The sequence below is a fragment of the Thunnus thynnus genome, chromosome 22 (genome assembly GCF_963924715.1).
Source record: "Thunnus thynnus chromosome 22, fThuThy2.1, whole genome shotgun sequence".
NCBI lineage: Eukaryota > Metazoa > Chordata > Actinopteri > Scombriformes > Scombridae > Thunnus > Thunnus thynnus.
This window is the reverse complement of record NC_089538.1, coordinates 15,298,501-15,325,257: the sequence shown is the minus strand read 5'-3', so window position 1 is coordinate 15,325,257 and position 26,757 is coordinate 15,298,501. Positions and strand designations below refer to the sequence as shown.

The 26,757-nt window shown below is 36.6% G+C and overlaps 3 protein-coding genes across 3 annotated transcripts; 2 read left to right on the top strand and 1 right to left on the bottom strand.

Annotated features, from left to right (window-relative positions):
• Nucleotides 1–261: 261 nt before the first annotated feature.
• Nucleotides 262–7,272, bottom strand: tm4sf5 (transmembrane 4 L six family member 5). Its single transcript, XM_067580211.1, has 5 exons — nt 6,904–7,272; nt 5,394–5,474; nt 4,305–4,447; nt 2,425–2,617; nt 262–702 (listed from the first exon to the last, which is right to left on the bottom strand). The coding sequence occupies exons 1-5, from the start codon at nt 7,075–7,077 to the stop codon at nt 685–687; spliced, it is 609 nt and encodes a 202-aa protein (XP_067436312.1). The 5' UTR covers nt 7,078–7,272; the 3' UTR covers nt 262–684.
• A 6,158-nt stretch (nt 7,273–13,430) lies between these two features.
• zgc:103586 lies at nt 13,431–16,653 on the top strand. The gene is made up of 5 exons (XM_067580179.1): nt 13,431–13,847; nt 13,975–14,091; nt 15,296–15,407; nt 15,496–15,553; nt 16,398–16,653. The coding sequence occupies exons 1-5, from the start codon at nt 13,841–13,843 to the stop codon at nt 16,509–16,511; spliced, it is 408 nt and encodes a 135-aa protein (XP_067436280.1). The 5' UTR covers nt 13,431–13,840; the 3' UTR covers nt 16,512–16,653.
• Nucleotides 16,654–16,784: 131 nt separating this feature from the next.
• Nucleotides 16,785–20,829, top strand: fis1 (fission, mitochondrial 1). Its single transcript, XM_067579689.1, has 5 exons — nt 16,785–16,899; nt 17,368–17,500; nt 20,074–20,150; nt 20,367–20,472; nt 20,570–20,829. Exons 1-5 carry the CDS (start codon nt 16,855–16,857, stop codon nt 20,671–20,673), a joined length of 465 nt encoding a protein of 154 aa, XP_067435790.1. The 5' UTR covers nt 16,785–16,854; the 3' UTR covers nt 20,674–20,829.
• The last annotated feature ends 5,928 nt before the right edge of the window (nt 20,830–26,757 follow it).

Here is a 26,757-nt window from a genome sequence, read left to right as displayed (position 1 = left end):
AACTAGATAATCAGAGTTAATGAGTGTGTGTGAAGGCAAATAACAATGGCAAAGTTCACATCTTGAAACAGTTTTTTAACTTGAACGACTAATTTGTTGAGATCAAGTTGTCAAATAAATGCAAACCATCATGTAAAAGAACTGGTTAGAAAGGTTTTTAAGGTTGACAGTTACACAGAATTGAAATAACTTGACTCCCCATGAGAAATCTCACTAGTCGTCCACAAATCCAGATGTTAAAACTTGGAAAATACTAAATAATGTCTTTTTATGTATCAGCTTTTATTGTATTGTTATATTCACCTGACATACAATAACTCAAGTTGGAAAGTGTATAAAAGAAACATAAAGGATTATTTACATCTACAGTTTAGTTCACCTTTGGTCCTATTGGACACTTTCAGAATGGAAATTATTTATTAATCCAGTGATTATTTAAGCAACACATTCAACCAAAACAAACAAAATCAGGCAATACACACAAACCTTCAGCCACAGTAAATACACACAATAATGGAGTAAGTAGTAAGGTAAGTAAGATCTCTAAGACACAATTAATGTGCGACAAATACATCAAAAAGTATCATGGAGAGGTTTCCCTGAATGTGAATGTTGGAGAATGAATGAAGTGCTGAAATGCGTCCTGGTCTTCGTGAAAGTACAGCAAAGTGATCCTCTCCAATTTCACAATCCACCGTCATCCTGCAACAGGTCAGAAGTCACGTGTTTATTTCATGTTTTGGACAGGAAGCAAGCTCTTGGATGACTGACAGAGCTGATAATAAATGTGAGCCGCGTGTTAATGTGTAGACATTTGTTGATACAATACACATGTGGATGTGTCTGTTCAATATTGTAGTTATACACAGAAGCCTGTACTGTAACTGCCATGTCCTTCAAATCAACATATGTCTTTTTAATTATATTTATCTCCATGATTCCTTTACTAGAGTGCATATATGTGTTGAAATCTATTTTACAATTCTGCAAATGAAAAATTAGCAATCCACGTCACTATATGTTCAACCATGTGTTAAATCTCAGCTTAATCTTCAACCTGTATGTGCAGATATTACAGTTCAAAAGTACATGTATACAGCTCATATGTAGGCATTTTTCACTATGCCAGTTTACTTATTGTTCCTGTAAGAAGGGTTGAGGTTAAAATTGGTCACCATATTGTGTCCTGTTTATCTTTAGCAAATCATCAGATTTGTTATAGTGTATGGGAAGGAATTTGAAAATATGATAAAGTTTAATGTGAGAAGCAAAGTTTCTTGGAGGTAGAAGAAAGCATAAAGCATCTCAAATACTATATCTTGGTGGTTCTAGTTTAAGATCTGTGTCTGACATCCAATAAGAAATTTTACTATGGTAGAGGTAAAATGGTACAAGTACTATGGTACTATTATACAGATACCATGGTATTTTTGCAAGTTCCACAGTACATTACTTAGGTTCCACTTTCCGTACATACCATTGCAAACAGTATGGTATGTACTACAGTTTACCATAATATGTACCATGGAAACATTTCTTTTGGGGTTTATGTGTGTACAGTTACTGATTGAAATAAAATGTGAATTCTTTAAAGTAATAATACGGCATTTTGGGAAATACGCTTTTTCGCTTTCTTGACAAGAGTTAGATGAGAAGATTGATACCACTCTCATATCTGTATGCTAAATTTGAGGCAACACCAGCGGCTGGTTAGCTTAGCTTAGTACTAAGACTGAAAACGGTGGGAGACAGCTAGCCAGGCTCTGTCCGAAGCTAACCAAATCCACCTTCCAGCAGCTCTAAACTCACTTAAGTCTTGTTTGTTTAACCCATATAAAAAGAAAAATGTAAAAATGACAATGCTACGGTTTTAAAATTTTCCCAAAACACCAAACTATTTCTTTAAATGAGTGCAATTCCTTTCACAAGTAGGAGCAATCTTCCTGTTTAGTGTTGCTACTCTGTTTGCAACAGTCCCATTTAAACACTTCCTTGAATGTTTTATCAACATGCGATCAAAACTACACAGAGCAAACTTTTCCCTTTTCCTGTTTCCATCAGTGGGAGACCTGACAGAATCCCAGGATTGCAATCAAAACAGCAGTAAAGAAACACTCATCTTAGGAAGCTACTGTAAGGCCAAGTCACATATTGAGCTACAGAGTATTTGGCTCACTCCCAGCAGCCAAACCAGTTACTACAGAACATGTTGGTTCATGTTGGCTTGGTGCAGTTCTAATGAAATAGTTTATTGTAAAGTTGTATTGTTTCACCCTTTTATTAACTCTCCAGTTAAGGTTTCATGACCTCCAGGGCTCAGAAACACCATTCATATCTCCTTGTGTGCATGCATTCTCTCATCCTCTCCTATCTCAGTTTACTTTTTTAGAGTTTTTCAGATTTTTTTAGGGTATGTTCACTTACATCCTTGCTGTCCCGACAGTCCCCGCACACGCATCCCAAGCAGCCATTGACCACCTGGATGCCACAGAGCACCATCTGCACCAAACCCATAGCCAGCAGTATGGAGAACAGAACGACGTGCCACTTCACTGCATTCTTGGGGAACACACAGATGTCCCACTGATCTTGGTTTACAAGGTAGCTGCCGTTACCCCTGCGAGGGAAGACAGAAGTAGAGCATAAGCTTATACAGGACAGCATTAATAAAGGTTTCGGGGCGAAGCAGGCCTAGTTTGGAGTGCAGGAAGACAATGTGTGATGACTGAGTTGAGGAAAAAAGGAGGTAAATGTAAGGAGGTAAGGAGGTAAATGGAACAAGTGAGGAGTGGAGAAAGAAAGCATGTGGAAAGTAGAAAGGAGAGGAAGTGATGGGAAAAAAAGAGTTTTGTTGGACATTTTGGGAAATATGCTGATTCTGTCCAAAGGTAACTCCTTTGTTATAATATTGTAATCCACGCAGAAACTGTTGAGGTTTCTGTTAAGCACACATGGTAGATAAGTCAGTAAAGTAGCCAAAAAATAGAAAAAATTTTCAACATCTACAATTGCACTACAACACAACATTACAACTCCATTGGCTGATGAATCATGTGATCATGTGGTATGATTGGAAGCTCCAGACACCTTGTGGTGGGAATATTTTGTTGTATTATTGATAGTTTAACAAACAAGACCCAAGTTCAATATTTTGCAAACTGATATCATTGATAGATATGATCCTTGAATGAGATTAGGGCTACAACCAACAAATATTTTCATTAGCAACATCTCTCTCAAGCTCTAGATTTCATTTTTTTGTCTATAAAATGCCAGAAAATAATGAAACATGCCCATCACAATGTCTTAGAAGCCAAGGTGACATCTTCAAAATGCTTGTTTTTGTCCAATAAACAGGCCAAAACATAAAGATATTCAGTCAACAATGATATAAAGCAACAAATCCTCATTCTTGAGAAGCTGAAACAAGCAAAGGTTTTGCAATTTTTCTTGATAAATGACTCAAAACCACTGACAGTAGAAAAGGAGATCAACATAGCAGAGGACTACATAGAAAAACAGAAACAGAAAAAGGGGAAACTGAGGTTTAATATAGGAAGGATAAGCTGAGGTTCAATATTAATATACCACCATGTATTGTGTAACCAAACTTGTTTCCCTTCCTGTAAACACTGGTGCCCTTTAAACTGCTGTCATCATGGACTTCAGTAGCCTACATATTAACAACATGTATTAACAAATCTCCCAATCAAATGTTGGCCCACTATCAGGTGATTCACTTTTTCCTGCCATCACATGCAACAAGGTTTACCTCAGTAAGCATATCTTAATGTTTTGGAGCCAGCAGCAAAGTCACAAAGTATTTACAACATCAACTGTCCCTCAACTTAAAGCTGTAGAGTAATGACCTCTAAGCAAGCTAGAAGAGGGTTAAGGTTTTAAAGCTGAAGTGTTAAAAACAGAAGAAGACTTTAAAAGAACAGTAGTAGCTTGTTCTGAGCTGCCAGGCTCATTGTAACAGATTTTTTCTATACGAAGCTGCCGAATGCCACTAAATGAGACAGAGCGGGTTCAGTCTGCCACCTACTGGAACTTTATGCTATTACATTATTCTGTTTGATAATCAAGAACTGAACCTGTTGTGCAGCTCTAACAAAGATAAGAGAGGTAAATATGACTGAATAGAAGATAGCACAGATAACAGGGAAGTGTGGGTACACGGCAAACCTCAAAGAACAAGGAAGGACTGCAGTGAGAGATCAGAGATTTTTAGTCTGGTTAATATAAGGTTGCATGCCTAGAAAAAGCACATTTAAATGACTCGTGCTGGGAGAAACACTCACGTGCCAGAGTTTTCAAAGGGGTATGTCCATTCGCCACCCTCGATCTGACACTTGGGTCCAATAGCCAGACCAGCTGAGGAAACACTGTTGCAGTAGATCGCTCCGACCAGGCCGAAAGCAGAGGAGAACACTGAGTTCAGCATCTGGGGGAGAGATGGGAACACATTGTGACATTAATACATTATTTATATTATTTGGATTCTCTCTTCTGGGATGTTTTTCTAGATATTTTTCTGTTTTACCATTATGTTGTTTTCTTTTGAGTATTATTTGCCTCATCTGTCAATATTTTCTTGTCTAATGTGGGCCTATGATGCCCTTTAAGGCTGTTATTGTGATAAAAGTCAATTTTTTTTACTTTTTCTTGACTTGACGTGATTAAGCACAGACATAAACACACTTACATGCAGCCTGGTTTCATTAGTAGAAAGATCTGAAATCACAACTGAATTAAATACACTTTTAGTGTGTTGATACTGTAAATACAGTGGTGGAAAGAATAGAAGTACTGGTGAGATAAGAGAGGTAACTTTTGATCTATCTCCCTGACAACGAATCAAACTCGGTTGAAAGCTCCAGAAAAAGCTAATAAGTGGATGATGAGTTAATGTTTTAATTTTTTCATGGTCGAGAATGAATTTTCATGCTCAACAAGAATGTAGAAAAATGTAGAAAATTAAAGAGATAACAGAGTTCAAACTATATTTCGTTCAGAAAAACTTGAACATTTCAAAATGCAAAGTAGTAATGCAAGTAGTAAAGGCACATTACACTGTTTTTTTTCTTTGCTGACTGTCCATTCACTGTTAATGGCTTAACAACCCGCAAATTAGCAGCCCGGTAGTTCCTGATAATTCAACAGACGTAAGTAATTTTTCACTCTATAATTGAGGTGATTTATTATTGAAGTGAATGTGCACTGTACAGCAATAATCCATATGTTTTATTGCCAATAAAACATACATGACGCTAGTTTGTCCTCGCCTTTGCCTTCTTTCACCCATCATTATCTAAATTGTGCATACACCCTGTCCAGTCCCTACAGCGACAAGTACAGTGATTGTAAATCTTTCAAATGACTTTACTCACCCGGCAACGGTTGCCACAGCAACCTGTTCCGCAGCAACCCTTGCCCCCGGCCCTGATAGCTGAGCAGCTCGGGCACAGCATCTGAAAAAAATTGCAACAAGGAAGTGGTGACTCATTTATCAAGGGAGAAAGTTTGGAGTATCACAAGTAAAGTCCAACTTTTAAGTATTTTAAATGTAAGTTTGAGCCTCTCAAAAGCATTTAATATGTAAGTATAGTGTGTGTGTTTCACTCTCATACATCTGTGAGTGTCTGTTCTCTTATCTCTTTAGCCAAATATTTGTGAATCCTGCATCGAATTTTACTGTCTTGTCCCAGAAGGCAATGACATCCACACATAGTTGGACCAGGGAAAGGTGAGTAATTAATCTTCCTGGTGACTGTTCCTAACTGTGATAACATGGTCATAAAAATGTACCACTCAGACAGACAAAGGTCACTTTGACGCATTTATGAGCTTATATATTTATGAATTATTTATAGTCGTTGTTAAACTTTCAAAAGTTGATGTAATGTTGGTGCAAGCCCAGATGATCATATCTGTGTGGGAGGAACTACGTTAATGTTTTAATAGTCAGTGGTTTCAAAATTTCCCAAAAATTTCTCACACACAGATCCTTTACTAGAGTAAAAGCAGAAATAAAATAGTTTAAAAATACTCCTGTACTAGTAAAAGACTTGTAAATGTAAGTAAAAGTATGTAAGGATTATCAGCAACATGTACCAAAAGTATCAAAACTAAAATGTACTCCATTAAGAGAAATGGCCATCTGTGAGTGTTACTGTATATTACATTATTTAGTCATTCTAACCATTAATGTGTAAGTTGCATTTTACTGGTGTAGTTGGTTGAGGTGGTGCCAATTTGATCTGTTTTATATACAGTATGTTGGATAGTTTAATCTTACGCTCTAACAATGCAACATATTTTCAAGGTTTAATTACATGTTTTGTATGTAAAAGCTTATTTTGTAATGCGAATAGTAACTATAGTCGACATATGAATGTATAGAGGAGTAAAAAGGACTCACTATTACAGTAAATGTACTTTGTTACACTTCTGTACATATAGTGTCAATTTTCTTGTTTCAAGTATGTCACAGAAGCAAAATCTTGCTTTTGTTAAGTTTGATATTCATTTTCAAGAGGGCTTTTTGTATGACAGCATCATTATATGAAATGGAAAATCCTCAATACCAAATTTGAAATAAAGTTTTCTTAGTGTGGACTTTGCTTGACTGCTCAAAACGTCTTTTTTAAAAAATATGTAGTTTAAGTTTAAGAGTTATATAAATGAAGAATGTGGCAGTGAAATATTTATACTCCACATGAAGTCAAAACCAAGATAAGGCAACGGTTGTTCCCCCAGAAATTACAATACTCAATAAAAAAAGCACTTAGACTTTACAGGTTTACACAGAGCCAAGTTAATGGCTTAAAAACTCAATAAAACACACAATAAACCATCAAACCAGACTTTGTAGATGTACACAGAATCAGAATTACTCACAAATAGGCCTCCTCCGATGAGCCCCCCCATGAGCCAGGCCTGGAGGGAGATCTGGTCATTGTCCAGTTGCTCCCCGTTAGGGAAGAACAACAGCAGGTTACAGATCATGCAGACGAACGCTGAAGGCAGCAGGATCAGGCCCACCAGGCGGGCACATTTCCCCGTACAACACATGGTTTTTTATCTTTCTTTTCTTTCTTTTTATTTGAGAGCTTTTTCTGTCTTTCTCCTCTCCTTTGGACTATCTTCCCCTTCACTCAAAGTCAAAAGGAAATCAGTGAAAAGCAGGTGAAACAACAAAAAGGAGGCGAACAAGAAGGAGTCCGCTCACCACTGTCAAGCTCACCCTTTTACACTGCGAAAGTTAAATACAACCAGTGACAGTCACAGCAGGGAGGAGAGAAGGAACAAAGGCCACGTGTTGGTGTGGCTGCCTGCAATCTGATTTCAGACCTGCGTATCTTCTTATAGGTTTCAGATAAGGATGAAAAACTTGGGTGGACAAAAATTGCCTCCCTCAGCAGTGTCAAAGTTAAATGTAGGACAAGTACAAAACCTAAACAAACTAAAGACCATAGAAATGAGAGCGGTACATGTGTGTGTTTGTGTTTCAGGGCTCTACTATTCATCTGGACGCCCTTTGTTACCTGTAGATGATGATACCAGTCTGTTTGTTCTATTTGTGGCCTACTGCAAACACGAGAGAGACCTTGGTTTATACAGGGCGGCTTAATATGAACTAAAAATACAGCAAACGACTATCTGGTTTGGTATAAGAGCTCATGTGTGTATATGATTGATTTTAAGCATCAGGGGTGCGAGAAACGTGCAAACGTTTACTTTATCTGCGATCAATACACTAAATTAATGTCATAAATGTCTCCTCCCCTGGGAGAAGTTAGTAATCAGCTCTTTCGGTGTGTTAAGGGCTGGGCAGGGGATGCAATATAATCATGTATAAACATCAATATTGTGATGACATGACACATCATTTTGTCATTATATAAATAAATACTGTCCAAGCAAGCTAGACTGTAATTATAAACTGACAAAATGAGTTATTTCACTTTTTGTTTTGCATATATTAACGGATCGGTCTTGTGTAATGCATAACAGAGGAACATGGTTTATTTATTGAGGTTTGGTACTTCACTAAAGCACAATATAAACTAAAAGGATACAGGCCTTGAGATGGCTGTTGTATCTTAATACTTTCATTATTTCAGGTGATCTTACTGTTACTTACTGCTCACTGTGCCTAGTCCTCAATAAATCTGTGTTTACCACAGACTAACTGGGCAGGTAGACGTCCAGCTAAGGAGTGCTGGTTGAGGAAAATACAACAAGGCTGCCATGTGTACTGCTGCCACCACGATAAACACATATTTGCTCAGTTTCTTGTTATAACGATCCTTTTCATGTTATAACAAGTTAATTTCATGTTATAATGACATAATTTTCTGGTTTTTACTAGATACTAGATATAAGAAACTTTTTATCTTCTTATATAGCAAAATGTTCTTGTTATTTCACAAAATGAACGTATCTCATTATAGAAAACTTTTCTCTTTATGACATGATAAGTTGTTAACTTGTCATAACAGGACTTCCATATATCATTAAAACAAGAAAAAATCCACTCAGTGCTATGATATTATAGCCTACATCAGCTGGAAAAAGTGAAAATTACAAAAATCTATATCATGAAAACGACCATGTTAAAATGAGAAAAGTGTCTCATTATATAAGAAACTGAGGAGGGGGCCCGCTGCTTATTTTTGCACTTAGCAGGTTATTCCAGCACTACTCAGTACGTCAGAGACATAAACTGGTGAAACATCGATAATACGTACATTAATGATACTCATACCTGATCATCAAAAGCAACACTGACTGTGTCTTTTGCCATAAGAACCCTGTAGTTGTACTCTGAAATCAGGTCTGTTTTCTTATTTTGTTATGTTTTAATAACACTATTTGATGAAGAATTCATCTTTTCTCAAGGTTAATGGAAACGCATACAACAACCACTCAGCCTCTTCTACTTGAAGCCTGTTTTTGACATGCTGGTTACGTTACTGCCTAAAATAAACAAATGCTATTTTAATCAATTTGAAGTAAAAAAAAATCTGCTTTTGGTCTCTTACACAACACTCTCCAGCTGCAATTCTTAACTTTGGGGAATTTAAGAGGGAAAACAAACTTCTTTTTTTAGCTTTGCTTGAATTAAGAAAATGAATTTATGTACTATTACTTGGATCATGTTTGACTCATTATTGTATTTTTCATTCTCTAAAGCAGCTCCATATTCTGACTAATTCACTCTCTGACTCTGCTTCCTTAATAATCTCAACCCGAACACATTTAATTGTAACGATTCTAAATGTTCTTGATTTTGGTTGAGATCCAGTACATATAAAATCTCTTTAAAGGAATCATTTTACTTTCACTTTAATCGCAGTGTTGACGTGAAAGGCACCATGTAAACACGCTCATCCTGTTCAGTGGCAAACCCTGTATCAAAACATCATGTGTTAGAAATCCCCACTTGTTCCCGTAAGTCTCTTTTTAGCTTAGTCATTTGACAAATTGTTCAGGAGGAGGAAAGTTCGTCAGCTGCAGCAGCAATGGCAGGTAAATGAGTGTTTCTACGATTGTAAATATATCTTTGATATCAATATTCACTGTTACTACTTGAGTAGTTATCTAATAATACACAATATTCAGATTAGGAGCAATGCACTAAGTCAGTGATTCGCTCTTTTCATTTGTCATTTCATTTGCATATATTTGAGTCTTAAATGAGCCATGCACAGTCCCTCTGTTTAACCTTTAAGAGAGATCTACAGAGATCAATGATGTCTCATCTGACAATAAATCATCCAAGATAATTTTACTCTCCAGTGAGAAAAGTCATATCATAGTTAATAAACAGCTCACACTCGCTTTCACTTTTAGATTGAGCGTGAATGTTATAAGAGGATATAAGATAAGATATAAAAGGATATAATAAAGACATTGTAGTTGGTTATATAACGATGGTAGTGATTGTGATAACAATACTGTACCTGTCATCTCATTAATGATTAATAGAAAAAAAAGACAATGCTGTGTTTCTATGTCCCTCCCTCTTCTCTTTTTTTTCCTTTCAGTTTCTGGCTTCTAACATGAATTTCAATCTATTAACGAACTGTCTCTGTTGTTTGTTTTCCCTCACAGTTAAAGCAGATTCTCACATTTCTAATTCTTTAATCTAACTCTTCTGGTTTCATTTAGATATTTTTATTATGAATTCTTAATACATGTCAATCAATCAATCAGTTTTATTTAAAGTGCAGAATCACCATGCAGCATGGTCCCCAATGCATTTTACAGTTAAAAAGAATACATAGGACAACATACAGCAATCAATTTACAATAATGAAAATTAATGTTAAATAGGTGTTAAAAGGTGATAGGTCTGGCTTAGTTTTAGGGGAGGTTGTAATGTAGTGAATAAATATAGGTTTTCAGTGCTTCTTTAACATGTAATGGAAGGCCATTCCAGAGAAAAGGGGGCACGGTAGGCAAATACTCCGAAGCGAACTGAAGGAATGACCAGGAGACCAGCATCAAGAGAGCGATGAGGGCGTGCTGGTGTATATGGTGTAATAAGCTCAGATAAGCAAGGTGGTGCATGCAAGACCTTATAAGTTAAAAGAACCTTAAAATCTGTTTTTTGTCATGTGAAAACATTATGAAGAATGAAAGAAGAGCCATGCTTAAACTCTAATGAAACTGAATCATTTTATCTGTTTATTTTGCACCTTCATGCCTTTTGACCATATTATGTTCATGTGTAACATGTCTACAGTGCAGCAGCTGTGGGAGGAGAATTTAAACTAATCTGAGTTTTGCTCTCTAGCCCCCTCTGCACGCCGCCCCATGACAGTAACTACTGGTATCGTATGGAAGTTTCAACTGGACCCCCCACCACCAAAACCCCCGACATTAACAGGCAAGTATCTGAGGGTGTAAATCTGTAACATACTTAAGTTACAAAATGTTTTAACTATTTACATGAAAATAAAAAGTAGTGAGATATGGAGTTGAACACATCTCATAATATATAATAAATACCAATTACTCAACTTAAAGTATCTGCTGCCTGTTTGAGTTATATTACAATTAACTGGCCGTCTATTTAAAGGTGAAATTCCCTGTAATTAGGCTGAAGTTGCTGATTTAAATCTGAAGTTTTGTTTTATCTCACTCTATTAGTTGCTGCCACAGTATGTGCTGCCGTTGTGATTCTGACTCGAACCATCTTCGGTCAGTATGCTCTTCCTCAACTACATGTTTGACTTTCAACAACCCTCATCTGTTCTGAAACTAAACATTTCCTGTCACTGCAGGTGTGGTGTATTTCAACGACTGCCCTCAGCAGCCGAACATCCCCAACTACCTGTTAGGGATGGCTTTAATACCTCTGATAATGGTCCAATTTGTGACCTTCCCCTGTGAGAGAGATGCACCTCAGCCATACCAGCGTCCTGGTGTTCTCAAAGCCTGTCTGCATTTTTTAGCAGCCGTGTCTATCCCTATGTGGATCCTGGCAGGTAAAGATGAAAAAATGCTAAAAGAGTTTTTCTAAAACACACAAAATCCTGATTACTCTTTTATAGCCTGGATGCTTTATTTGTATGAAGATGATGACATTTTTCTTTCCAAAAAAGGACAACAGATTACAACTAAATGTTTTTGCCCCCCCCCCCCTGTCCCTCATCTGCACCCACATACAGGTGACATCTGGATCTTTTCGATCTACCAGCCCAACTATGATCCTGCAGCTGCTGATGGTCTTTACTGCAATAAGACCCTGTACACCTTCGCTTTCTGGAACGCAGTGTGGGAGACGTTTGTAATGTTCGCCTTCCTGGTTAAACTCTGCAAAGGGCTGCTGTGTTACGTGATAATGAGTCCTGCACCAACGCACAGAGAGTTTTATGGGAATGTGTAAGGCATGGACGGAGTAGGAGTGTTTAATGATCTACACGATTATCTGCGAGCTTTAAAAAAGATAAAATACTATGCACTTTCAATGTGAAAATCAGTGGTTAATCTACAGTTTTATTTGGGACTGTTATTTTCTATACATGGATCTCAGGTTTGATCTAAAGTAGGTGCATCACTGTTTCCTTCTTTCTTTGCGTTAAAGGGTAAAGCTGCTATTATTCTGTATTTTTCATATTGTCAACAAATCCCATGAAAAGACCGACAATGTGTTGTCTGTCTCTCAATGCTTACCAAATTTCCTTCAGCCTTTTTGTCACAAATCAGGTCACAAATATACGGTTTCATCCTTTAAATTAAGCAGTTTATTAAAACAGCAGGGTACTATGTCTTTATCAAATGTTACTCAAACAGGAGTAAACTGTGCATTTGTAGGGACTATTTTCAGCTGTGGAGTTTTCATTCCTGGGTAGTAAGTATTATTTCCTAAATGCTTATGCTTGAAAAGTATAAAAAATGACTGTTATTCCCTTCAAATTTTGCTTTTGTGACCTGAACAGTGATATTTTGAAGGGAAAACAGGCAAATTTGCACATTTCCATTCACATAAAGTCAGAAAAACAACATATGAATCAAAATTAACATGTATTTATACTAAAGTTATAAAAAAAAAAGTCACCACAGAAGATTTAGGAGTGAGTGGGTTTTTTTTAGATTTTACTGTAAATCACTTTCACTTTCACAAATAAGGCCCCAAATTTAGTCTCACATCATCGTATTCAGTGATTCATGTTGTTTTTTCTGAATGAAAATGTGCAAAGTGACCCATTTTCCCATTGGAATTAGGTACATTTTTAAAATATCACTGTCCTGGTCACAAAAGTTAAGTTTGAACAGTCATTTTCTATACTTTTTAGACTTAAGCAATATAACACTTACTACCCAAGAACAAAAAAAAGTAAAAATGTGTTACACAGGTTTATTGTAACACACATTTGGTGCTGGTGAGTCTTTATGGTAGCAGGATGTTTATGTGGGAATAACTCAAATTATCTGGTTTTGGCCATACAGACAATATTTGTTAGTCTGATCAATTCACTGCTGGTTTTGGTCTTTTGTTGTTGTTTTGGATTTGTTGACATTAAGAAAAATAATAAGAAAAACTACTTGTTTGTTTTTTCCCCCAACCCTTTCTTTTTCAAAACAATTGTAATTATTTTTTTTATTATTTTCATGTAGGTGTTGACTGTTTTGACCTCAGGAAGTTGTGCAAATCTGCAAAAAAAAAAATTTGCTGTATATTGATATAAAATTGTCTATTGCTTGTCTTATTATTTATTTTACATTTGCTTGAAAATTTCTTGTTATTTTAAATAAAATTGTGCATTAATGTAAATGGGACAAGATTGTGGTACCGGAAGCCTTCTGATTTCCGTTTGCCCCCTTACCCGGTTGCTCGAAAATTTCCTGTAACATGTCACAACTTGTAACTTGTAAGTTGTGTCCTACGTCAGTGCAATTTTGTCTTAGTAGTGCAGTTATTTTTTGTCAATATATGACGTTATATTGTCATAATATAGCTCCCTCGTGTTGCAACCAAGTGATTTTCAAATTTTTTTGGCTGCAGAGTGGTTTTGTCATCGTTACCGTTAGTTCAACAACCGTTTTTCTCGCGAGAAACTTTGATAAAACACAGCTGGTCCCATCTGATACGGTCACAGTTCAGTCCCAAACTGGTCGATGACGCTGCGTCCAGCCGGCCAATACCGTGAAGGTAAACAATGCGCGGCCAGCTGGTCTCGCTCCGGTCAGCAAACTTGGCTGACTGAGTCCACATCAGTTTTAAAACATTAACTAGTAGCCTGTCATCCATTTGTCCATCACATGACGCTCCAGTTTGTCAAGGTGACATTAGTCCAAAAACTATCCACCGTCTTCTTCTGCAATGACAGGCAAGTCCACTTCTCTCCACCTCAAACTTGTTTATGATTGCAGACTTTTCGTTTCATTTGACACATGATGTACTAACTGTTAGCAAACCTTGACTTGTTAACTCATGGTGGTTTATTTAATGCGTAGATAAAGTAAAAGAGCTCGTTTCCAAGTGCCTGCAGGCCCGGGATATGGCATACTGCCCCTACAGTCGTTTTCCTGTCGGTGCTGCCATATTAACAGCAGATGGCGCTATAATCACAGGTAATAACCCAACTGGTGACTTCTTGCTTCCTATGGTTTAAAGGACAGGTTCACAGATTTCAAGTCTGTCTCAAGACAACAGTCCGGAGCCCAAATAAACATTGAAATAGGTTTTTCTTGTTATAATAATTCCTCCTGTTCATACTGACCATTAGAAGATCCCTTTATAATGCACTTACAATGTAAGTGATGGGGGGCCAAAATCCACAGTCCTCCTTCTGTGCAAAAATGTATTTTAAAGTTTATCTGAAGCTAATGTGAAGCTTCGAATAAGTCAAATCAAGTAAAAGTCCCTCTTTTTGTTACTATACTTCCACCGCAGCTCAACAGGGAAACACAAAGACGGAATTTGATGCTAAAAAGACTGTAAATGTGGCAAATATCCACTTGATATGACTAACTCAGACTGCTGAAGCCTCATAAAAGCTTCAGATAAACCTTTAGATGCAATTTTGTGGACACACTGTGGATTTTGGCCCCCATCACTTACCCCTGAAAGCACATTTGAAGGGGATCTTTTAATAGCCAGTATGAACAGGAGGAATGTTTACTTTAGTACAATTTTTATTGCAGTACTTGTTATGGAGTCATTTTAAATTGTAGTTTTAGTACTTTTATTCAAAGAAAAGTAAACGTCTTTCACCACTGAAGTACACCCATCAAGTATATTAATTTACTCAAGTACTATACTATTGTACTATAATAGTAACTGTATTTCTCATTACTATTAATGTTGGTGTACATAGTAATTACTATCGTATTTTTGTGTTTTTTATGCTTCATTTTGTGTATAGTAAATCCTCATAAAGTCCATCCAGTTACATATTCATATCAAGTTACTTATCCTCACTATGCATCTGCTCTGTGGGATCAATAAAGTTTATTCTATCTCATTCCATCTTATTGTATCAGTAAAAATTTTGAGGTGAACGATGTGTTGTCACACAGTAAATTCAACTACTCAAAAGTATATAAAATAGTTCAAATTAGCTCCATCTCAACCAGCTATAGTATTAAAACCCTGTGTACACATTAATGCTTCAGTATTAATAATTCAACAATGTATATTAACAATTTTTACTTTTGATGCTTGCTGATGATGCGTCTGTGCTTTATTTATTTTTCTTTTACATGGTAGTATTTCTTTTTTAAAGAGTCTGAATTGTGAAAGAGTCCAGTGTCTTAAGTATTTCTGTATTTTCAGGCTGTAATGTGGAAAACGCCTCCTACGGTCTGACAGTGTGCGCCGAGCGAACGGCCATCCAGAGAGCCGTGGTGGAGGGACACAGGCAGTTCACCGCCATCGCTGTGACATGGTGAGTAATGACATGATGAGACATTAACATTAAAAGTTTCACGCAGCACGTTTTCTTATCTGTTCCCTCTGTCCTCTCCTGTCTGTAGTGATATCAAAGACCGCTTTGTCGGGCCGTGTGGAGCATGTCGACAGGTTCTTTTGGAGGTGAGACGCCTCTTTTATGACCAGTGCAGACAATCATTATCTCATGATAAGTATGATACACTGTAAAAATGTCACAGCTTATCAAGACATTCTGTTGATAATTGCATCCTAAAAATCTTATTAAGGATGCAGAATCTTGATTTACAAAATACTTGACAGAAGATTTGCTTTTGAAACAGGCTGAAATATTATTTCTGGACTTTTTACACTTTTTTAAAAGAGAAATAAACTTTACGAACTGAATTACAAATAAAAATGATTTCATAAAAGTAGATTTTGTAGAGTTTATAAACAAGAAACACTTACTCGTCCATATCAAACACATCTTTGGATATTGCAGCAGGCAGTGGTTGGGCTGTGTGTACAGCAGGAGCCATTGTATTTTACAGGCATGTTAAACATTGACATAACTAATAACCAAGCACAGTAAAATCTGATAACTCTCCTATAAAGAAGGGCTGCTTTGGTCAGTAAATTAAATTATCATTTGAGGCAATATATCAAAAATTAATATGATTTTATTGTCTTTTTCCTCCTATCATAATTAAGTTAACTTCAATAGGCCAACAAAAAAGTCAATTTTTTCAATCATGACTAAGCAAAACTATATAGAAGGAGGCTGAACACCATTCAGAGAGATTTTTAACATGTCAGCCCCCAAATTGTTCTTGTTATGGAATTATAACTGATCAGTAAAGCAAAATGAATCCATTAGTTACAACTTATTTTAAAGAAGTGGTACCCATAGCTCAGCTTGTTGGGGGAAAAAAATGTACATTTACTTATTCTATATAGCTTTCATGTCTGTATTCACAATTGTGCATCACTCTCTCTTCTTCACTAGTTTGGAACAGACTGGATTGTATACTTGACCAAGCCAGATGGATCTTACAAAGAAACCAGCCTCAGTGAACTGTTGCCGCTAGCCTTTTCACCAGCCCACCTCGCAAAGAACTGATGAAGCCACAACAGCCACATTAGGGCTTTTTTTTAGTATTTTTAGTGTTGTACTGTAATGTTTTACCCGCAATGTCTCTGGAACTGTAGTTATAGCAACATTGAAAATTTGGTAAACAATAAAACATTTTTTCCCAAAAACATATGTGAGTGTTTATGTGTATTATTATTATTATTATTATTATTATTATTATTATTATTATTATTATTATTATTATGAAGAAGAAGAAGAAGAAGAAGAAGAAGAAGAAGAAGACAGACGTTACTAGAAAGCTCTAAAGCGACGTCACGTATCGTATGTCACGTGGTAGGAGTGGGCGGCTCCGAAGCCTGTTTCCGGAAACATGGAGGCTGTGCTAAGTGATGTGGTGGCCCCTGAAGACCTTTTAGTAAGTTTTCACGTTATTAAACCTCTTCTTCCTTACATAAAACATACATATCAGCTCCAGAGCGACTCACACTGAGTCGCTCACAGTATCTATTTCACTTAATAAATGCGGAAAGTTTGATTAAAACGCGACGTGTCGGAGCGTACTGTGACGCGTCACTTAGCCAGCTAATGCTAACGATCATGTTTTTGATCAATAACTGATCACAGTGTCGTCGTTATTAACTTTGACAGAATTACTCATGTCTCGTGGTGACAACAGTGTCGGAATAATGTGTAATTATGTGAGATTGACAGTAAAAAAGAGCCCGATTACACAATTAATGTCACATTTGCGAAATCACACGCACTTAGTATAATGTAATGTTATCCAAAGCAACATGTTTCTGTTTTACTTTCATGCCCTGATATTGTTATTAACTATTACACAAATTCAGTTCTGCGGTCGCTTCATGCTTTGTTTTGTCAGAAATTTGAGAAGAAGTACAACAGTGAGCTGGCGAAGGGAGCTGTCTCCAAAGAAACAAAGTTTGAATATGCTTGGTGTCTGATCAGGAGCAAATACACAGATGACATCAAGAAGGGGACTGTACTCCTGGGGGGTAAGTTAATTTAAAAAAATGCATGTTTTATTGGAGTATTTTATTATTGCTCGAAATGGATAAATTCCTACTTGTAAACTCCAAAGACTGCTTTCCCATAAAAAGTAAAACACTAAAATCATTATCTGTAATCACCTCCATAACTGTATTTCATTTATTACTTTCTGTTTAGTGTAAAGTAATGTAACGTACTGAGTTTCTGGTGTGTAAATTGTGGTTTTCTGTAGGGTTGCAACTAATGATTATTTTCATTATAGATTAATCTGTTGATTATTTATCCAATTAATCAATAAGTTGTCGTTGAGTTGTTGTTGGTCTATAAAATTTATTTGCTATTTCCCAAAGCCCAAGTTGACGTCCTCAAATGTCATCTTTTGACACAAAGATGTTCAGTTTATTACCAAAGAAGACTGAATCAACCAGAAAACATTCACATTTGAGGAACTGGAATCAGAGAATTTGAACATTTTACTTTAAATAAAATGATTCGAGATGATTAATTGATTATCAAAATAGTTGGCAATTTCATTTTCTTTTGATTGACTTATCGTTGCAGCCCTAGTTTTCACTTTAAAGGGGACTTATTATGCTTTCCCTTGTTTTCAGTCATATATATGTTCAGTTCAATTCAATGCAGATTTTATTTTGGACACAACTCATGGGGGGTCCATAGCACAATAAAACACAAAGTGTAAAACGAAACAAAAACAAGTAAATTAATAAACAATCTCTCAAAAAAAAAAAAAACACAACAACAAAAGGCATTCCACAATTATCAGGTATTTGTATTTAGGCTAGATTTCATATTACAGCAGAGCAGGTAGGTATTCCAACATTAACAAACATTTAGCTTGCACTGCAGCCTCTTAGAGCTTTAAACAGCAGCCTCATACTGTCATTATAAGCCACTGTGAGTCTCTGCATGCTGTCTTTTCTGTAGCAATGCCACAGGTGGGCAGTATATACTGTAGTGGGGTACAAAAAGCTTTAAAAAGAGAGATCTTCACAGTCACTGAACACATACTAAATTTACAAGCCAACATGTTTGCTTGTGCGTACAACTTTCCACACTGTCTGTAAATGTCCCTATCATCATCATCATCATCATCATCGCCATCTGATAAATCTTTAGTTATATAATGGCCCAAATATTTATCCTCATTATACTCTTTAAGGGCAATGCCAGACAGGAAGAAACCAGGAAATACTAATTTTCTGTCTTCTCTATTTCTGACTATCATAATATTACTCTTATTTTCATTATATCTGATGTCAAAATCTATACCATATTGTGAGCATATCCTCAATAACTGTTGAAGACCAGCACTACATGGACAGAAAATCAAATCATCTGCGTACATGAGGTGGTTAATGATAGAATTGCCAACTATAGACCCTGTTCCACATCTTTTCAGCTGCAGTGACAGATCATCCATATAGATGTTAAAAAGAAAGAGACAGAATACTGCCTTGTCAAACTCCATTATTCACATGGAACTGAGCAGATACAGATATATAATGTTACAATGTCAGATGTTCATATTAAACGTGGCCAAAGTGTCAAATAATGAGGTAAATGTATGTAGAAGTAATCCCTGTGAGCAAAGAGGACCAGCTTCAGACTATCTCTGAACACTCGGTTTCCAACTGTTTTTTCTACTTTCAGCCCGAGCCAATGTCGGCTTGTGATGGATTTCTTCATATGGTCATCTGCTCCACGCACAGCGTGCGAATGCACTGCTTTGCTCCACTAACATTATAGCATATTTCTATTGTTTTGGGGGTAGTCATGCCGAGCGATGACTGGAGTCAAGCTGCCACGCTGTGAGTGTTTTTCCATTACACAGCAGGGCAAAGTAAAATAAGTTGTTTACCTGTTGGAGGTGTGCTGGTCGTCTGCAGCTTTTCATCTCACATCTCACTGTGGCTGTTTCTGCTTGTACTATTCCTCCCTGCATTATTTCCAACTGATTGACTGAACAAAGTAAAGGTCAGACACTAGACGTCTATAGATCTACACATATATTATTGTTCGGGAATAGGGTAAATCATGTTTCCTGAGAGCCACTGATTGTTTTGTCCTAAGAAAAGTCCAAAACCTAAAGATATTCACTTTACTATCACAGACTGCCAAAATAAAACAAAAAATATTTACATTTACAAACATTTAGCATTTTTCTTAAAAATTAACTAAATGATGATCATTTATTGTTGTTCATTCATTTTTCTGTCAATTAACAAATCAACAAACAAATCAAATCATCTTGTTGTTTCAGCGTTACTTGGTTGATGTATTTAATAGTGATTATATTTATTTTTGATATTGTATTTTTGGTCTACTGGATGCTGTTTCAGAAGGATTTGAATTGAAATATTTTGAATAACAATTACTGTACAAACAGTTTAATGCATAGAACAGTAGAAACTTGAATTTTGTGAATGATTTTACTGGTAAATATCACACAATGTACATAGCAGCTTCACTGTTTGTAAAGTGATGACTGCTGTAACATATTAACTTGTATTTTTTCATAACTCTCTGTTGTTGTTGTTGTTGTTGTTTTGTCTTGTAGAGCTTGTTCAGAAAGCATCAAAGGACGACTCCCGCGACTTCTTGTTCTATCTTGCAGTGGCCAACTACAGACTCAAAGTGAGTAGCATTTCTGAAGCCATTACAGATGATTACATCTACATTGTTACATTGTAGGGGTTTTTTTTACATTAACACCTTAATATTGTTAATTAATTTAGCATTTACAGTCATAACATCGGTTCAAATGAAACCGTGCACACATCTGAGAGTATTTTCTATTTTTGTTTGAATTACTCCTTTTTTTGTCTCCCTCTCCCCTTGTTCTTCTTCAAGGAATATGAAAAAGCTCTGAAGTACATCAGGACTCTTCTAAGGAACGAGCCGGGGAACAAGCAGGCTCTGGAGATGGAGAAACTCATCGACAAGGCTTTGAAAAAAGGTAAGACAGAATAAACCGCTCGCTCAGGTCGGGTTATTTAACTCTGCTATTCGAGCGAATAAATCCAGACTGCTGACCCTCACATGTTGTCATCTAGATGGCTTGGTCGGCATGGCGATCGTCGGGGGAATCGGTCTCGGTGTGGCCGGCTTAGCGGGCCTCATCGGCTTGGCCGTGTCGAAGGGAGCTGCCAAATCCTAACCTGGACATGAGACGGCGTGTCTTCATTTTGCTGGACTGATACACTGATACACCCTCTCCCCGCATAATACATTTAAACGCTGTGGAGAAAGCTTGAAGGATGGAACATTTTGAAGTTTAATAAGTACTGCTACACATTAAAGGGTTTGAATAATGCCAGTGAATAACCTGTTTGCATATTTTAACAGGGTTGAGATTCACCATACATACGACATTACTCTGTTGTCTAGTCACAAACTAAAGCATGGCACTTTCTCTGTATTTGTGTAAATAATAACAATAGACAAGGTGCAGCCGACTTTTATGTAATTTCTTAGTTATTATGCACCTCAGCCTAAACTTTCTAAGTTGACATTTACATTTTGTAAAAAAATATATCTCTTTGAAAGTGCAGTTGTGGTTCTGTAAATGCCTGTTTAATTATTTTTGCCATTAAGAAAACACATTGTTGAGGAAAGTGTTATTGGTGCAGTGGGACGTGTAGCTTGTAACGCCAGAAAGCAACAGTGTGTAGTTTGTTTGCTGGTGAAGTTGGAGTGACTCTGCTGTAAGAAGTACTGTACGTCCAGCTGTGAAGGCCACAACCACGCAGAGAAATTTAATTTTGGACACGAGGTTTCTTTGTATTTGTGCTGATTGTAAGTTGAAAGTAAGGAAGGGAACACACTTATTGGGAATTAATACATTCACATGTCATGTGAGGCGAATTTCTGAACACTTACCTGTGCTACATTTAATGGGCTGTGTTTTCCATATTGTTAAATAAAATGATTTTGAGCTGACAGGAAATGATTGTGGAGCTGTTGAATGACGACCGCCTCGGTGTTTTGAGTGTCACACGCTCAGGTACGTTTCTCTCCACAGATCTCTGAGTGCCGCAGAAGAAACAATCAGACATAATCATAAATAGGTGTGACGTAAGTTAAAAGTTTTAAATCTCCCAGTTCGATGAGACGATCAAGTTTTAAAATCCCTTTTTGGCTCATGCGGTTTATGTGGTGTAAATACTGGGAAGCTTTATTCCCAAGATCAGTATTTACTCCTGAGGTATCAAAAGTTCTTCTGTATCAGCTTTATCAACAAAACACTGTGGTTCTCTTTTTGTTCTTGTCTTGTAAGGACCAGCCCACTTTTTTCATAAAATACAGTGATGAAAACAATCTTTACCTGTTGTAATTAAACACAAAGTGCAGTGGTGAACTGCATCTAGTTGTTTTAAAGTGGGATGTGCCGCTTGTGAGTACAAGACGTATCTATAGTTTATTTGAATGTGTAGAATAGACGGTGTCTCTCTACTCAGAGAACACCATCCTTCCATGTTTGAGTGTCACACGCTCAGGTACGTTTCTCTCTACAGATCTCTGAGTGACGCAGAAGAAACAATCAGACATAATCATAAATAGGTGTGACGTAAGTTAAAAGTTTAAAATCTCCCAGTTCGATGAGACGATCAAGTTTTAAAATCCCTTTTTGGCTCATGCAGTTCATGTGGTGTAAATACTGGGAAGCTATATTCTTAAGTTCAGTATTTACTCATGAGGTAAATACTGAACTTTTTTCATAAAATACAGTGATGAAAACAATCTTTACCTGTTGTAATTAAACACAAAGCGCAGTAGTGAACCGCTTCTAGTTGTTTTAAAGTGGGATGTGCCACTTGTGAGTACAAGACGTATCTATAGTTAAAGCATAGATATGTTCTCTATCATATCTCTTCATTTGAATATTTGGGATAGATGGTGTCTCTCTACTCAGAGAACACCATCCTTCCATGTTTAACAAAACACAAATAAATAAGCATTATGAAATAAATCATATGAATAAATACAGACAAATATATAATATGGACATGGAATTGTGAAATAATCCTGCTTCTCTTTGCAACACTATTTTTCCTCACTTGTCTTAACTGACAGACAAAGCTTTTGTAATAAAAATGACCCGATGAATAAACTTGACCCAATAATAAGCTGAGTTTTAAATAAAATATTGGATAATTTCACAATTTCATGGTTATATATTTTGTCTGTATGTATTCCTAGAATTATTTATTTCATAACATCTTATTTATTTAACTGATATTGAACATTTTGGGTCTCTATATTCTGATAAAACAAACCCATCTTTCATCTCGTTCTGAGTCGCTGCAAATGATGATAATGTTTTATTGTAAGACTGTGATGGATGAATTCACAGAGAACAAGTTTTATTGTTTTATTGAGTTTTATTGTCAATATCCAGAAGACACATTTGCAAGTGCAGATGTTCCAGTTCGCTATGTGGAAGAGATACTGTATGAAGTTCGCTGTTGGTATTTGTACATACAACCACATAGGTCACGTCACCCTAATATGTTTCTTTTAATTAATCTACCTTCTCTTTGGGGAGTTTCTCTTGGTCTTCTGCCTTATCTGCCTGTCCTCCCTAATACCTTTCTCTCTCTGCCTCTTTTCTAATGAGCAGTAAGGTTACAGTGACCAAGAGCTCGCCTTTAATGGTACCTGTTAGGAACATCTTCATACAGGAAGCAGAGATCATAAACTCATATAATGTGCTTTGACTTTAAGGCAATAAAACATAATTAAAAGACATTAACACAAGGGTATAAGTTTCCATTTCAAAGACAATATAAACTAATTCCCTGATTTTTATAAGATTCAACAAATTAAATTTCCCTCCAGACATGACAAGACATATAAAAATACTCTGTTTTGAATAGTAATTTGTGTCTAATAAGGTTTTTTTTTCGCATACTGGACCACTATTAGCTTCCAGACTAGTTGTGACATTGCAAATCCTGCTTGTAGTTTCACCCCTTTAACTCAGATTTACGTCGAGCTCGGAGAAACTTTCTACCTTTAGCAGATGAACGTGAAAACAGCTCTTTAGTGTCAAACTGTGCACAGTGAAGCTCAAACATCCAGCTGTAAGTAACAATAACTAAAACTACATGTATAAATGTCTATATTGACTTTTCGGTACACGTTCGGTACAAGGCGGACTGTAATCTTGGTAATCTTGAGGACAAGAGAGAGTTATCAGTCTCATAAAATAACGCTGAGTCATCCACATATAATATAGATAAGTACGTCTTGTGTTTTCGCTTCTCATGAATGACCAGGAAACTGTGATTTTCCATTTGTGTAAACGTCGATTTATCAAAGTAATTTTCCTACGAAAGTTTTATTGATGGAGCAAAGTCCAGTATACTGTAATCCCATTCTTATCACTGTCATTTATTGACTATTAAGTTTACAATTAGGTTTTAATGGACACTGTGTAGGAGGATGTATTATAATCATTATCTATGTTTGAGTCTTTCACACAAATACGTTTGTTTGAACAGAAAAAAAAAGTGCCCGGCCTAGTTCACTCCCTGCCGGTCATCCTCTCATCTTGACTCAAGATTCAGACACCTTTTTTTTTTTACAACAGGAAGACTTATGGAGGCTATCAGTTGTGTTTGGTGTTATCAGCCTCGTGGGATGTTACTCATTAACTCACCTGACAGGACCGAAACTTTGCTGGAAACGTATCAGTGAAAACAATAATCTTCTTTGGTGTGAAAGAGGTGAACAAAGAGAGAAAAACCAACAGATATCAGGGCTGGTAAACACCCCCTAGATAATTTATCTAATATCCAGACAGAGGAGCAGCATATAAATTTAATATCTAACCAATGTCGCAGTTGTCTTAAGACTTGTCTCTTGCACAATTTAAACACCCTCTTAACAGCAGCGTAATTCAGATCAGCTTCAGTGAGTTTCAGTTAAGAGGGCCAATGTTCATTGAGTATCAACTGGCTTGCACACGCATGGCTGAGGGATATTAATGTGTAATCACCGAGAAAGTCTGGGAACACCGTGTATTGGTTGAGTTACACCCTGTATACATGTCATAACACAGTAATTGGAAGTTATTGTATAATCCAGGAGAACAGAAGTTTATTGTCTGTCACCTTAATGTTTCTGCTCACCGCCTGTCACGTTCTCATACGCAAGCTTTGATTGTTTAGTTCCATCTTATCATTGTACTGTCCTGACGTTCGAGTTTATTTGCAGAGCGTCAAGGCTTAAAGAGGAAAACAACTTTAAAAGGTTCTGTATGCATTCAGTGGATTAATATCCATTCACTTGTTAGACTTCTGGATCTGACTGTACACAAAAAAGATCTTTTAGGAAACATGAATTTTGTGATCTTCATGAGCACAAAAAGAGATCTTTTGAACAGTTGACATGCTTTTGCAGGGTCCAAATTCTCTCAGACATGTCATGAAGGTGTGAAAGAAAACTTTAAAGATCCCATGAAATCAAGTTTAAACTGTTTGCTCATAGGTTTGTGGGAAACAGCAATTTCCCTGCGTTTGTCTGCATGTTTAAGCCCCCTGACTCAACTAAATAAGCAAGAGTCAAAGTTAAAGTTTGGGGAAAAAAACATCCTTATTTATTGTTTATTTAGAGTTTAACACTAAATTTAGTCAATTATATGCACAGTCACTTTATTACACTATTAATTTAAACTGGTCCCGTTCTATAGTGTTCATAATAACACATTATTTTCCTTTTTGGAAAGAAAATCCATTAATTTTGTTGTCTCTCTAAAAATGTGTACTCTAACTAATTTGAAGCCTTGCTGAAATAAACTAGACAGTCCAAACGGCTCCGAACCAACGTTTGGATTGTCAACTAATCAGCTTGATCACATTGTGTGGGTGTTGTTTGATCAGATCTGATTGACATTGACCTGACAATATACTTAAACAACCTCACAGCTGTCATCAGATTATCATTCAAATGTTGCTAAAGCCTGATTGGTGCATGGGACTTTGTGACATCATGTTTTTCAGCTGAGCCCCACCAGCTTTAAACTAGTGAGAGAGGCACAGAGGAAAAACACAAATAGAGAAATCTCTCAAATGAAATAATCAAAATTGTTCCAACTTTGGCTGAAAATTGTGTGTTTGTTAAAATGTCAAATTCGGGGTTACATCTTAAATGTTTTCCTACAACAAACACCTGAACACAAAGTTTCTAAACCATGAATATTTTATGAGTTGCATTATTATAGTTGCAGAACAATAAAATCAACCTTTGTGCACTTTTTAAGAGACCTGGACTACAAGATGGTTTCTACATTAAGCAAAAACTGTTCCTATCTCTGAAAACAGCTGTTTCAATTTCAGTTTTTTACATTAGTTCTTCATATCCCCTCTGTAAATAAACCAGAATACACAGACATCCTTTTTCTAATCTATTCTGTGCCATCTTCCGTGTTGTCGCTCCTCGTCACATGTCCATCCAGCGTCTCTTTAATGAGTTTTTCCTGGAAAGCACATGAAAAACTTCTTTTCAGGTAACACGTTAAAAAAAATCACATAAAGTTTTGTTTTCACAGACTGTGACATTTACATCTAATAACACAAACACATCAGGGACCGAAGCAAATGCTCAGTAAAATGGGTTTTGCAAACAGTTTGGCCATAAAATGAGACATTTATAGTGGGGCAGGGTCCACTTTTCATAGGACCTCAGGTGGAAGTGAAGCAGATGAAGCAGGGCACTGAGTTTAGATTCATCTGTGAGTTCGGATTTCTGCTTTTCTCTCACTGATCAAGTGGCGAAAGAAGGCTGACCTTCAAAATGACACCTGACGTATATCCCACCGATCTATATTCGTGAACATGGATCATTTTTTCTCCAGGTACTCTCATGGCGTCCATAGTGTCTGATTGCTGAAACTGATCAATTTTCATGTCACTGATATGTTAAAAATATCAAAACAACAAAATCTTTTTCTTATTGTCAACAAATCTCATGTGCAGAGCCAAACCAACAATGAATTGATCAAGTATTGTGTGAATATCCAAAGCCTGATATATCTGATTTATCTGTGTAGACTGTAGACCTCTGAAGTCTAAAAGCTATTTAAAAACATGTGAGTGAGCCACACCGCTGCACTGGGTGCAATGTTCCTTCACCACAAAGAGTTTGAGCACGGTAGTTTGTTTTGGAAACGGCTCCAAAGACAGCAATCACGTTTTCAGTCTCTGGAGAGTAGTTCAGTGTTTGTACAGTTCTTTACAAT